This window comes from Schistocerca piceifrons, chromosome 7 (genome assembly GCF_021461385.2).
Source record: "Schistocerca piceifrons isolate TAMUIC-IGC-003096 chromosome 7, iqSchPice1.1, whole genome shotgun sequence".
NCBI classification, from domain to species: domain Eukaryota; kingdom Metazoa; phylum Arthropoda; class Insecta; order Orthoptera; family Acrididae; genus Schistocerca; species Schistocerca piceifrons.
Genome location: NC_060144.1, coordinates 497,582,471 through 497,597,822, shown reverse-complemented (window position 1 = coordinate 497,597,822; position 15,352 = coordinate 497,582,471). Strand labels below are relative to the sequence as shown.

The following is a 15,352-nucleotide window of genomic DNA, read 5'->3' as shown; positions in this document are numbered from 1 at the left end:
AGCATATCTGATATACAACATGGCTGCATTCATATGCGCTCCTGCCTTTCATTGGGTAGGCCTGTGTCTGGACTGCAATAGGTGGTGGTGGGTGGTTGTATGGAACAGGTCTTGTCCTAGGCCAACCAGCAGAGAATGATCTATAGAAGCCGGATTGGGAGCAGGGCTGGAATAGGGATGGACATTCTGTAGGTTGGGTTGATGGCAGAACACTACTTTAGATTACGTGGTTAGCATTTCCCTCTGACAAGGTCTAAATTCTGGTGAAGGATGTGGTTGAGCCTCTGAGGGCCAAGGTGATGCTGATTGATGAGAGGAGTTTTGGTCAGTGGCTGCTTAACAGATTTACTGGTGTCAGAGGAGGAGATGCCACGGGAGGTCTGTTTATGGATGAGTTGGGTAGGATTTTCTCTGTCAATAAAAGTTCTGGTAAAGTTATTGGGATATTCCAAAAACTCCTGCTTTCCGCTGCAGATGTGGTATTCACTGGTGGTGAAGCTCTAAGGAAGAGACTTTTTGACTTGGAATGGGTGACAGCTGTCAGAGTGCAAGTACTATTGGTAGTTGGTGCACTTGATATGAACAGATTTATTTATGGAGCCATCAAAGAGGTGAGGATTGACAAGTAGGAAGGAGGCTGATTGAGTTGAGATGGACTAGATGAAGCAGATTTGGGAGTAGGTGTTGAGGTTATGGAGGAAAGAGCATAGGTTGTCCTTGCCATGCAACCATGTCATGAAAATATTATCTATTAATCTGAACCACACAAGGGATTTTAGGTGTTGACTGGATAAGATGGATTCCTCCAGATGGCACATAAATAAGCTGGCCTACTAAGGTGCCATGTGAGTACTTATGGCAGTACCATGGGTTTGTTTATAGATTTTAGCCTTCTAAGGTAGATTAATTGTGGGTCAGGATGTGTTTGGCTAGAAGGGTTAGGAAAGAGGTGGTGAGCTTGGTATCAGGAGGATGCTGTAAAAGATAGTGTTCCTTGGCTGCAAGGCCATGGGCATGGGGGATGTTGGTGTACAAAGATGTCACATCCACAGTGACTAACAAGGAGTCTAATGGTAGCGGAGATGGCGAAGGCAGTGAGCAATGTTGTGATTGTAGGGCAAGGTGTTACAGATGATAGTTTGGAAGTGTTGGTGAACGAAGGCAGAGGTTAATTCTGTGGGAGCATTGTGTCTGGCTACAATGAGATGACCATTAGGGATAACTATATTCTTTTAATTTGGTTTTGAATGTCTGCTAATTTTTAATTTCCTGCTTGATGTGTACCTGTGACCTGTTATAGACTTTTGTACCAGAATGTAAAATTCCATTGTAGACTCTATGTACACATCGGTGTATGTGTCCTTGTTTGGAGCATTGGGAAATTTTAGTGCTATTGATTTTTAATTTTTATTAAAAACTTATTATTTTTTGCCCATTGTACAGGTGTTTTGTGGCAGTGTTTACTGATTGCTGTAATTCTTCCTTTCTTTCCTACTCTAATATAGTAGTGGTGTTGTCTGCAAATATGAAAGTTGTATGAGCATCTGTGTTTAAGCTACGGTTGTTAGTATACATAAAGGGCAGAGGTGGTCGCATTACTGATCTTGGGTTACATCATTTTTAATTAGATTATATAAGGAAAAAAAGAAATTGTTACACACCATAAGATTACACATTGAGTTGCAGAGAGGCACAATGAAAAGACTGTTACACATTTGGCTTTCGGCCAAAGCCTTCTTCAGAAAAGGAAACACACACAATCATTCACAGACACAAGTACACCTCATGTACACATGCCTGCCATCTCTGGCAGCTCAGACTGGAGTTGCACTGCCAGAGGTGGTGGTCACATGTGCATGAGGTGTGCTTGCTTGTGTGAATGAATGTGTGTGTGTTTCCTTTTCTGAAGAAGGCTTTTGCTGAAAACTAAATGTGCAACAGTAATTTCATTGTGCCTGTCTGCAACACAATGTGTCATGTTTCCTTATGTTATTGATAGTCCAAACTGGAGTTTCCATTGCTTGATTAGATTATACTCTGGTAAGTGGTCAGAAATAGTTTCAAGGTTAACACTATTGTGCTTGATACTGAATGCTTGTTTATGATGGTTCAGAAAGGAATTGATTCAACTGTTAGACAGACCTTGAATATCATACTTTTCAAGCTTTGATAGCAAATTCTTATGAACCATCTCATCAAAAGCCTTCAGTTGGTCATTAAATACTCCTGTTGATTCCTGTTTCTTTTCCATCAAACTTAGTATTCAATTAATTCACTCAGGCATATATTATTGACCTCTTATTTCTGAATCCAAGCTGTTCATTACAAAGGATTTTGTTTTGTTAACAGATTCCATAAATTTGTCATAAATAACATTTTCAAGTGTTTTTGAAATGCCAGAGGGAAAGTGATGGGTCTATAGCTATCTACATACTTCTCCCACCTTTTTTTATAAATTGGAATTACTATAGATGTTTTCAGTAACCAGGAAAAGTTCCTGCTTAAACTGAACAGTGTGTAAGTATTTCAGCTCGGTTTAGAGCACTCTTCTCTATGATTGTTACAGGAATGACATCAATGCCTGCTGAGTTATCGTTTTTTAGTCCTTTTATTGCTTTTCTACTTTATCTTGACAGTGCTGATGTACAGATCTCATTTTAAATTTATTGGTTTGGCCGTTCTTATTATATTACCTCCAACACCTCTGAAAAAACTGTGCTTCTGAAGGATTTGTTACTTTTTCCATTTTTGTGTGATAGTGTTATATTTTTACATGATGCTATGTTTCCAACATTTTCTTTTTTTATATAAATTATTTTTACTTGCAGTGTTTTGGTTGTGAATTGCATAGTTCATTGTAAATTCACTTCTTTTTATTAATCACAAAAGTACTGGTATGTAAGTGTAACAATTCCTATGAAGAGACTTGGTTGTCAACTTTACAGCATATTCTTATTGTATGCTTCTGCAGAAAAAAATACTTCTTTGACTTAAGCTGCAATTCTCCAGGATGTTAATCCATAGCGCAGTATTGAGTGAGTGTATGAGGGTTCTTCAAGAAATATCTTGCCTTATTTTTTATTCTTGAAACCAACAATGGTATCACGGTGTGCATTTCATTTGTTAGCATACATAGAGCTCATGCCTAATTTATTTCCTTGACTATGGAAACAACTGGTTGCTGGTTAGCCATCGAGAAATGAACAGGTGCAAATGGTAGTTACCAGATTTTACGATGTGGGCAAAATGACAGGAAAAGTGGAACAACATTATTGCATTAAATTTTGTTTCAAGCTTGGCAATTGTAAAGTTGAAACAATCTGCAAAACTCAACAGGTGTTTGGGGATGGAACAATGGTAGCACACAGGTAAAGGAGACGCACAATGGCAAAGACGGCTGCTCATCAGTGAACAGAGAAGCATGTTCAGGTATGCCCTCAACATTTGCAAGTGAGGTTGCTGTTGATCCTGTAAGGTCCCTGGTGATGTAGGGTTAAAGTTAGTATTGGATCCATTCATTTTATTTTAATAGAACATTTGGGTCTCCAGAGCAGAAGCAACTTCATTCACAGATCAAACCGGACATGCTGGATACTGTGAACAGTAATCCAAACTTTCTTAAACAGTGATCACTGGTTATAAGTCCTGGTTTTATGGATACAACACAGCAACAAAGTTCCAGTCATCACAATGGAAACACCCGTCACCGCGAGACCCAAAGAAGCAAGGCAGGTCCACAACAATCTGAAAGTCATGCTGACCACCTTTTTTAACTCCAATGGCATGGTCCACCATGAGCACTAATGTCAATAAGGAATAGTATCAAGAGGTTCTAAGTCACTTTTGTGAAGCAGACGCAAATGTCCGGCCTTGTGGGCAGTGGTGTGATGCTTCTAATTATTGGTAAAAGTAATTACAGTGATGTATGCACAACAAAGAATATTTATCACAAGTAGTGTAATGAAACTTTAGATTCCATGAGCTACTATATAAAGGAAAGATGCCATGTTATCTTTTTCTTATTGTTTGTCTTTTTGATCTTGTTGCTTAGCTCTTGTCCTACACTCGTAGTTCTGTATGCAGTTCAATGTATTGAGGCTTGCTGACTCTTCATATAAGTTGAATTACCATTAAATAATAATCAGTGCTGAACTTAAAAAAATTTGTTCTCGCTGTGAAATGGGAACCTTTTTGTCTCCTTACCATTTACATAAATGTGGCCAGTGCTTTGTGCGGGTGGAAGTTTGTGTGGTATTTTAATTCCCAGAAGTAGCTTAAAATAAGTTTTCTTTCTTTTCTTGCACTCTACAGTCTAAACAACCTGCATTTTACGGTAATGTTATTTACAAAGTCCAATTTTAAGTTTACACAGCGTAGTTATTTCTCATTGTTGAAAATTTATATTTACATAAAACCACCTCAGCATAAGGTTGCACTATTTTGGCTTGAGCCTGATGAAGTAATATTTCAGAATTAAAAGAATTTTCAATTTATTTTGAGTCAGAAAGAAAAATATTTAATATCCGTACCAGATATAATTTTTTGTAGCAGTAAAATATATCTATAATCTCAGAATAATAATCCCAAACATAATAATATTTTCACTTTATGTAAAGTATATATGTTTGAAGTGCAATCTCCATTATTAAATGTAGGAAGAGAAGTTCATAATAATAAAAGGTATTTATTCTTGTTTCCCCAATAATTGTTTAGGGAGATAGTTTCTCAATTTCCCATAATTAAATCAACCAGGGTTTTGTTCAGCAGGCAGTTGGCACCTTCACCATGATAATGCACCCACTCATCATTCTCAATTAATTCAGTTTCTTGGTGAAACACAACATGGCTGTGGTTTGTCAGCCTCCCTGTTCTGCTGACATTGTAGCAAGGGATTTCTGGTTTTTCCTAAACTGAAAATGACTCTGAAAGGGACCAGATTTCGGAACACTGATAATATTGTGCAGAATTCAACAGAGCAGCTATGCACCATAGCAAAAGAGGCTTCCCATCGATGCTTCCAGCAGTGGCAACAGCATTACGAGAGATGCGTACAAGCTGAAGGGGACTACTTTGGAGGTGACTAGTGTCAAACAGTTGTATCTGTATGAAGACTGATTTTATAAATAAAGGTTAGATACTTTTTGAACAGCCCTCATATGCTAGCTGTCTTGTCTGCAGGTCAGTAAAATGAGAGATATTTCTAAGCCCAATGCAGACAGAACTTGGCCTTTTACGTAACTTATTCTCATGTTTATTGCACCTCAGCCAACTACCTAAACAGTGGGGATAAAGCAGTATAATTCAAAGTATTTGAAGTATATAAATTAATCACAATGGAAAATTTGTTATCAAAGAGCAACAAGGACAAAGGCAATTTCTAACATGGTATGACACTGCAAATTTGTGAATTATTCCAGTGTCTGTGGACAATTTAATTTTACAGTGTTTTATTTGAGAAATAAATGTCTCAAACTGGTTCTCTCTTTATCTCTCTCTCTCTCTCTCTCTCTCTCTCTCTCTCTCTCTCTCTCTCTCTCTCGCTCCCGCTCTCGCTCTCGCTCTCTCTTTCTCTCTCACTCTCTCTCATGCACACACAACACACACACACTTTCACTCCCTCTCCTTTTATAAAGAATCTTACATCAAGTTTGATGGAGTTTGACACTATTAATAAATTTGTACTGCTCTGAATGAATTATTTAGCAGTCTGAAAATGTATGAGTAATTACTATTGATGTAAAAGATGAAATACAAGGCTCTTAAATATTTATACCTCACCTTTGGAAACAATGGTGGCAATGTGTTCCTCCCATTTCTGGGAGCAAAACAGATGCATAGGGATGCTCTGCTACAATACAGTCTCCAGCAGCAATTGCATTCCTGGTGACACAGTACCTCCCTTTGTTATCACTATGAGCAACCTTAAGATAGGATGATGCTCCTGGCATTGAGCGATTCTCACCACCAACTACAGCTGGTAGACCTGTATACAAAAAATTATATGTATCGGATACATTCCCTTCATTTTGTATTCTATCAGCATATTTGTCACATTCATTCAACACAATTAAATTTACTGCAGTTAGTCCTTACTGTTAGCTTTTTATATATGCCTGACAGTGAGTGAGACTCACTGTCAGGCATATATAAAAAGCTAACATGGTATGACACTGCAAATGTGAGACTCACTGTCAGGCATATATAAAAAGCTAACAGTAAGAACTCAATGAGAAATCCAGTATAGGATGACAACATTCTGAAAAGGATAGACTGGTACTCACCACATAGTGGAGTTGTTGAATTATGGATAGGCACAACAAAAAGACTGTCTAGCAAGTAAGCTTTGGCCAAAAAGGCCTTCATCCAAATTGGAAAACATACACAAACGCACTCACGGAAACGCAACTCACACACACATGACCACTGTCTCTGGCTGCCAAGGCCAGAGACAAGAAGCAGCACATTACGATAGAAGCAATCTGGCTGGCAGGGTAAGGAGGAGGCTTGGGTGGCGTGGGAGGGGGGGGGGGGGGGTAGCGGTGAAGTGTGGGGGACACAGAAAAGTTCTGCTCATGGGAGCATACAGGGACGAGGTGGAGAGGGGATAGTGCATCTAGGTGCAGTCAGGAGGAGGTTAGACAGAGGGCAGGGGAGGATGAGGGATTTTGGGAGGGGGGGGGGGGGGGGTGGGGAAGAGAGAAATGAAAAGCCTGTGGGTGCACTGGTGGAGTAGAGAGCTGTGTCATGCTGGAGTGGGAACAGGGAAAGAGCTAGATGGGTGAAGGACAATGACTAACAAAGGTTGAGGCCAAGAGGGTTACAGGAACATAGGATTTATAGCAGGAAGTGTTCTCACATATGCAATTCAGAAAAGCTGGTGTTGATAGGATAGATCCAGATGGCACAGGCTGTGAAGCAGTCATTAAAATGAAGAATGTTTTGTTGGACAATGTGTTCAGCAACTTGGTGGTTCAGATGTTTCATGGTCACAGTTTGTAGGTGGCCATTCATGTGAACAGACCGATTATTAGTTGTCATGCCCACGTAGAACACAGCACAATGGTTGCAGCTTAGCTTGTAGACCACATAACTGGTTTCAGAGGTAGCCCTGCTGTTGATGTAATAGACTCTGCTTGTGACCAGACAGGAGTAGGTGGTGGTAGAAGGATGTATGGAACAGGTTTTACATGTAGGTCTGTTACAGGGATATGAGCCAAGAGGCAAAGGGTTGGGAGAAGGGGTTGTGTACATATGGATGAGGATATTGTGTAGGTTCAGTGGTTGCAGAATACCTCTGTGGGAGTGGTGGGAAGGATAGTGTGTAGGACATTCCTCATTTCAGGTTATGACGAGAGTAGTCGAATCCCTGGCAGAGAATGTGATTCAGTTGTTCCAGTCCTGAGTGGTACTGAGTCATGAGTGAATTCTCCTTTGTCATTGAACTGTGGGACTTGCGGAGGTGGAAGGTTACTGGAGAGATAAGGCATGGGAGATGTGTTTCTGTACAAACTTGGGATGGTAATTAAGGTCTGTAAACACCCCAGTGACACCCATTGTATATTTTGAGAGGGACTACAGATGTGACGGTCATGGGTGGCTAGGCTGTATGGAAGGCACTTCTTGGTATGCATTGGGTGGTAGCTGTCAGAGTGAATGTATTGCTAATGGTTGGTAGGCTTAATATGGATGGAGGTACTGCTCTACCTTTGAGGTAGAGGTGGCTTTTGGGTTGAGGTAAGGCCATGGACATTAGGGTTGTTGGTGTAAATGGAGGTGGACTCAATAGTGATGAGCAGGACACAATGTGGTAAAGGAACAGGAACTGTGGAGAGTCTATGTAAGAACAGGTTATTATCTTATTCAGCTGCTGGCAATAGGCTGAAGGTGTTGGTCTGCAAGAGCAGAGATTCTCTCAATGAGGGCACAGTATCCAGCCATAATGGGGCATCATGGGCAGTTAGGTTTATGAACCTTAGCAACCATGTAGAAGGTGGGAGTGAGGGGAGTTGTAGGGTTAAGGAGAGAGAGAGACTCCAGGGAGAGGTTCTGGGACAGATTTGAGGTGAGACTGGAGATCCTGCCAGATTTTTGAAATGGGTTAGTGTGGCTTGGTTGTAGATGGATAAATCTGCCACCTGGGAGAGTCCTTCCACCAGGTAATCCTTGTAGTTCAAAACAACAGTGCTGGAGACTTTGTCAGCAGATAGGATTATAAGGTCAGGATCAGTTTTTAGGTAGTTGGTTGTGGTTCTTTCTGTGGATGTAAGGTTACCTTACATGTTGAGGGATTTGGAGAATGATGGTGAGGCACAGTTCAGGGTTAAGAAATTCTGGAAAATTAACAGAGGGTGGATCATAATTGGATGGATAAGTGAACTGAGTCTGGCAGGGTTCAACATAGGGCTACAGTTGAGTCTGATTGGTGAGGTTGATGGCAAGAAGGTGTTTCCACTGTAGGGACTGGGAGAAGGAGAGAATGTCTATAACAAGTCCTGCCTGATTGAATTTGTGAATGGGACAAAAGGAAAGGATTGATACTTATATTGGGCAAAAGCTTTTGGAGGAGTAGGTTCATGACCATGTTTTGGGTCTTTCTGGATTCTGTGTGGTGGTGGGAGAAATTTTTTGAGAGTGGGATAAGTGTAATAGGTCTATGAGGCAGGGTATGTCAGCTATGAGGGGATGTGGGGAATGTTTGGAGGTTGTGGTGGATAGTGGTAGTCCAATGAGGCAGTAGGTGGAGAACATGTTGGAAAGTTTTTTGAGGTGGCTTTGTGCACGATGCTCTAGATCCTGAAGGGCAAGTGTTTCAATGTGTGATATGGGGTCCAGGAATCTGGGGTTGCATAGCAACCCAACATCAGCTCCCAACCGAGAAATCCTACCTCACAAACCTAATACATTTATCCCACCCTCAAAAACTCCCTCCCACCACCTTACAGAATCCAGAACCTAAACAGACTTGAAACACAGTTGTGAACCTTTCCTGTAAAAGCCTCAGTCCTGTGGAAGTATCAGTCCTTACCAAAGACCTAACCTTTTGCCCCACTCGCAAATTCAATCATTCAGGAAATGTTAAAGACCTTTCTGTCTCTCTCCCAGTTGCTACAATGGAAACACATTTCTGCCACCAACGCTACCAATCAAGCTCTACAAAAGACCAATGTTGAACCCTCCTGACTCAGTTCACTCCTCCATCCAATTGCAGTCACCACCACTGCCCCAAAATCACCTCGAACCTAGCCTCACCATGATTCCCAAAATTCCTCAACACACAAGAGAGAACAACAATTCAACACCTAAAAACTAATCCTGATCTTATAATCCCACCTGCTGGCAAAGGCACCACCACTGTTGTTTTGAGCCGCAAAGATTAACTGGCAGAAGGACTCTGCCAGCTGTCAGATTCATCCATCTACAAACCCTGTCATTGTGACCCCATTCCAAAAATCCATAAGGATCTCCAGTCTGACGTCAAATCTTAAGCACCATTCTAGAACCTCTCCCTGGAGTCTCTCTCCTCACCCCTACCACTCCCCACACTCCTACCTTATAGATGCTTCCTGAGGTCCATAAACCCACCCACCCAGGATACCCCACAGTGGCTGGTTACTGTACCCCCATTGAGAGAATCACTGCTCTGACAGACCAACAACTTCCTATTGCCAGCAGCCTGCCCTCCTATACAAAAGATAACCTGTTCCTCCACAGACTCTCCACAGTTCCTATTCATTTATCACATGGTGCCCTGCTCATCACCCTTGACAGCCTCTACCTTTGTCTAATATCCCTAATGCTCATGGCCTTGCCACTACTGAACACTACCTTTCCCAACACCCAACAGATTCCAAACCCACAAGCTCATTCCTGGTCGCCATGAACAACTATATCCCCACCCATAATTACTTCTCCTTTAAAGGCATCACCTACATACAAATCCATAACACAGCAACGGCCACCTGCTTGGCACCATCCTATGCCAACCCATTCATAGGCCATCTAGAGCAGTCCTTTCTAAGCACACAGAGTCCCAAGTCACTCACCTGTTTGAGACTCACTGATGATGTCTTTGTCATTTCGATTGAGGGTGAGGCCTCCCTATCCACATTATTTCACAATCTCAACACCTTCCCCCCCCCATTTGTTTCACCTGGTCTTCCTCAACCCAACAAGCCTCCTCTACCTCAAAGATGGTTACAACAGTACCTCCATCCATATTAAACCTACCAACCACCATTGATATCTCCTCTTTGACAGCTGCCACCCATTCCAAACAAAGAAGTGCCTTACACACAGCCTATCCACCCATGCTCATCACATCTGTAGTGACAAGCAGTCCCTCTCAAAATATAACAAGGATGTAACTGGGGCGTTCACAGATCATAATTACTCTCTCAACCTTGTACAGAGACAGATCTCCCATGTCTTATCTCTCCAGTCACTCTCCATCTCCCCAAGTCCTACAATCCAGCCACAGGGGAGCATTGACTCGTGACTCAGTACCACCCAGAACTGAAGCAAGTGAATCATGGCCTGAAATGAGGAATGTCCTACCCTTTATTCTTCCCACCACTCCCACAGTGGTATTCCGCCACCCGCTGAACCTATACGATATCCTCATCCATCTGTACGCAACTCCTACTCCCAACCCTTTGCCTCAGGGCTCATATCCTTGTAACATACCTACATGCAAGACCTCTCTCATACATCCTGCCACCACCAACTACTCCTGTTAGGTCAAAAGCATCATCTACCCCATCAAAAGCAGGGCTACCTGTGAAACCAGTTGAGTGATCTACAAGCTAAGCTACAACCACAGTGCTGTTTCTATGTGGGCATGACAACCAACAAGCTGTCTGTTCACATGAATGGCCACCAACAAACTGTGGCCACCAAACAGCTGGACTACCCAGTTGCTGAGCACCCTGCACAACAAAACATTCTTCGTTTTAATGAGTGCTTCACAGGCTATGCCAACTGGATCTCTCCTATCAACACCAGATTTTCTGAATTGCATAGGTGAGAAACCTTCTTGCTATATATCCTATGTTTCTGTAACCCCTTGGCCTCAACCTTCATTAGTCATTGTCCTTCACCCACCTATCCCTTTCCCTGTTCCCACTCCAGCACAACACAGCCCTTTATCCCACCAGTGCACACTCAGTCTTTTTATTTGTCTCCTTTTCCGCTGCCCTCCCTCCCCCAAAATCCCTCAGCCCCCACCCTCCGACTAACCTCCCAACTTCACCTAGCTGCCCTATCCTCTCCCCATCTCGTCCCTGTATGCTCACATGAACCCACGAGCAGCACTTTACTGTTCCCCCATCCCTCCCCTGCTACCCCAACCTCCTCCCCACCCTAGACTCCTCCATGCTTCCACCATCATGCTTCTCCCATCATGCGCTGCTTCTCACAGTCTGGCCTCCTCAGCCACAGACAGAGGTCATGTGTATGTGAGTTGTGTTTGCTTGAGTGAGCGTGTGTATATTGCCTAATTCGGATGTGGACTTTTTGGCCAAAAGCTTACTTGTTTGTCAGTCTTTTTTTTTTTTTTTTTGTGCCTATCTGTGACTCAACGTCTCTGCTATGTGGTGAGTATTGATCAATCCATTTCCTAATACTAACAGTAAGAATTATTAAAATAAATTTGTGTTAATATGTGAGGAAATGTGCAAGCTTTTGGAGCAGTTAGCTCCTTATTCTGATAGAAGAGTTGAAGGGGAAGGAAGAGGGATGACAGAAATGGACTGGCAAGGTTTAATAAATGGGGAGAGTTACAGAACGTAAACCTCACCAGTCCTTTTCCTTCATCCTTCTGGATTCCCAATCAACCCTTCTGCCAGAACAAGGAGCCACTGAGTCTGAAAGCTTGCACATTTTCTTAACTTTTGTATGTGCTTTTTTCCTGCTGCCACTTGGTGAGTAGATTTTTAACCTGCCCGATTATATTATATTTTCAAAAACATTATTTTCACTGATAAATAAATATATGTGTGCTTCAGTACATGAGTGCTCATTGTTGCTATCCAAATGTCCTGTCATATTCAGATTTCACAACATCAATTCCTTCTTTCTTATTTACTTTTAGTTTTGTATTTAATTACATTAAAATAAAAAAACTAAATTTCAAGTTATATGACATATCATTAGCTGGTTCAGTTAGGGATTTTGAAACTGAAGCATTTTATTACTTTATTTAATTATACCCCAATTTTGATAAGATGTTTGGATTAGAAGCTCAACAGATGTTGTTAAGAATAGACATTATGACTGTGTGTTCTTGTAGAACTCATCATATCAACATTCATATACTGGTATGTAACTGAGGACTGCAGTCCATATTTTTACAAGATATACCATCACAAGTGAAGTCTGATAATGTTGACAGAATGAATCATGTTGCCGTTATTCTATTGGTGCTGAGTTAGAGAACTAAAGAGAACTGTAATTCAGAGAATCTAGTTCATTGGCAGTGCCATTACAAAAAACTCATGGCAAACCAAACAGTAGTACCAGGAAAAAGAACAAATTACTCAGAAAGCAAAACTGATGAAGTACATAGTCAAAATATAATATTAAGAGTTACAGCTTCAGAAATGTAAAGTGAAATTTTACATTCATTGGTCATTTTTACCTGTTTTTGAAATGGTATTAATGTTATTCAGAGCATTTATAATAACTGTGGCAGAACTGCCAGAAAATATTAATATCTTTGCCTTTTTGTACTTCGTTTTACTTACTTTGGTTGCTGACTAGTTGGTGTGAGACATTCGTCATGACTGTTACCGTGATTGTCGAAAACTATTTCTTTGTGTTTTGATTTATCTTGTGCCAATAAAAATATTGCATAGTGAAAGTAAATGGTGTTTTCGGTGTTATAAGTATAACACTCGCCATGATGATGATGGACAACTTTCTTAACAAATTTCAACCTTAATTACTCCACTGGAACAATAGTGGAGTTATTGTTCAGATAACTTACAGGAATGCAGCCAGATACTGTCTTTGAACAAGATGACATCTTCACCTGGCTACATTCCCATAAATTATTTGAATATTTTACACACCGGGAGAAACTCAGGTTTCACACTGAAGCCATTGTTTCTAGAGCTCAGATTTCATAGTTCTGAAACACCTACCCTACCTGAAGTTTTGGAAATGTATTTTTTTAACAGATAAGAATAACATGTATAAATTAAATTTGATCCTTGAAAAGCCAACATTATTTGTGGGAAGCTTTCTAAGTGTGTCTATTAAGAGCAGGAACTGCAGGTTTTACTCACATCTTAAAGCATGAATGAAAGAAGGTCGATTCAGTGGGATAAAGTCATGTCAGTTAGAGTGGGTAGAGGGAGAAAGAGATGGGAAGCAGGATGAGGGATTGGGACAGATAGCTAGTAGCTTGGAGGGAGGCAGCAGGTGTGAATGCTAGGAATGCAGGTGGAGAGGCAGCAGGTGCATGGGCTAGTATGTGGCACTCATGTACCGGTGCTCCTGAGGTGTGGCACACAATGAAGTCGATGTGGAGGAACGGATTGGGAGGAGGTAACAGAACACAGGAAGGGGTTAGAAGATGTCTACCCAACAATTTCCCCTTCCTCTGTCATATCGACCCTCCCAATCCACACCTCCACATCCTCTTCATTGTGCAGGGGTGTCTATCCAACAGTTTCCTCTTCCTCTGTCCTATGAACCCCTCCCAGTCAACACTTCCATGTCTTCTTGATCATGCGCCACATCTCACTGGCTCTGATACCAATGTGTCGAAAGCTTAGCCTGCATCCTTTCCATTCCTCCCAGGCTTCAGATATGATTGTCTATCTACATCTGTATCTACATGACTAGATTATCACCTATTAGCTGAACAGAGATTTATTATTTCCTCCTTACTTTCTAATGTTAAATACTAAAACCTGTGAAGAAAGAATCATGTATGATCTAGTAAGTCAGTAATTAAGAATGGTAAGTAAAAAATTACCAAAAAATAAAATAAGATGTATATTTATAATAATTCAGATTAAAATTATAATGAATAGAACTATTTCCCCAATAAACATTTTTCTCTTCTGTTCTGAAAAATGTTAGTTGATATCCACACAAAATTCCAAATTCTCCTTCTTCCATTAATCCACTGCTTCAATATGTTTTGCCTTTTGTGAGTTCCTTTACTTTTATACTAACACTCCTTTGAATTAAACTATTCATAAATGCCAGAATTCATTTTTCATTCTGTTGTCGAGTATGCACTGATTTGAAACTTCCTGGCAGATTTAAACCCTATGCTGAACTGGGACTTTAATCTAAGATCTACACCTTTTACCAACATAAAAATGATTCTTTCTTCACAGATTTTAGTATTTATCATTAGAAAGTAATGAGGAAATAAAAATCTCTGTTCAACTAATAGGTGATAATCTAGTCATATGGATTTTGACCGCAAACCTACATCCATGCCTGAGGTAGGAATAGAACCCTGGACCACCGATTTCCAGAGCAGTGCTGTTATCTCGAGCTCATGGAGACTTGTGTATGTGAAAGATAGAATACAGTAAATGGTAATTTTCTCCAAATTATGGACTGATATAGGACATGATAGAGCTGGGAATTAAACAGCTATACAGTTAGTAGTGCACATAAAGTAATTGCAAAGAAGAGTTTCCATGTGTACCTGGTTTCATTTCCTTATTTTCTTGCTGTGTGGTGCTTGTGACACTTTTCTGCAGCGCTTCCATTTCTTCTAATATAATTATCCTTGAATGTTGATCCTTTGATGAAGCGTTCTCCAGCAACTTAAGTGATAGTTGTAGGCAGACACGGGCTTTTGCAGTTTCTCCAAGATTTCGGTGGCAGCGAGCCATTCGCCAATATAGCTGAAATCTGACACATTGGTAGTTAGATAGTTATTCACACATAATGTACATCTTGTTCGCAATATCTCACTCTGATGTGGGACACATTATCTGATTTTTTAAAAGAAATATATAATGCTCTCACTGACCTCATGACTCCTGGACATACATTTACAATACTGACTTACATTAACATTCATATCAAACTAAAGTGGCTGCAGTTGTTGCTACACAACATCATGAGGCATTTGACATCCACTGCTGGATAAAAGCCTATCTAGACTTCTCCATACTGATGGTTTTCAGCCATATGTATTCATGTATTTCTTGCCTGCATATTTTCTAATGTCGTTTGCCCTCTTCCTGTAGTTTGTCATCATGGTCTTTTCTCATCTCCTGGAATCTTGCTTGGTCCATCTATCATAACATTTACCTGGCTGCAGGTCCACTCTACCCCCACTTCATTTTCAAGATGAACATAATTACATCACCTCCACCAGCCT

The 15,352-nt window shown here is 40.8% G+C and overlaps 1 protein-coding gene across 5 annotated transcripts in view; it reads right to left on the bottom strand.

Annotated features, from left to right (window-relative positions):
* LOC124805123 (SET and MYND domain-containing protein 4-like) overlaps positions 1–15,352 on the bottom strand; it is a 136,689-nt gene that overhangs the window by 42,676 nt on the left and 78,661 nt on the right. For all 5 annotated transcript variants that reach the window (XM_047265579.1, XM_047265578.1, XM_047265577.1 and 2 more), the window contains 2 exons: positions 14,669–14,877; positions 5,779–5,983 (listed from right to left, as the gene is read on the bottom strand). In XM_047265579.1, coding sequence (XP_047121535.1) covers positions 5,779–5,983; positions 14,669–14,877 — 414 coding nt within the window. The remainder of the gene's footprint in view (positions 1–5,778; positions 5,984–14,668; positions 14,878–15,352) is intronic.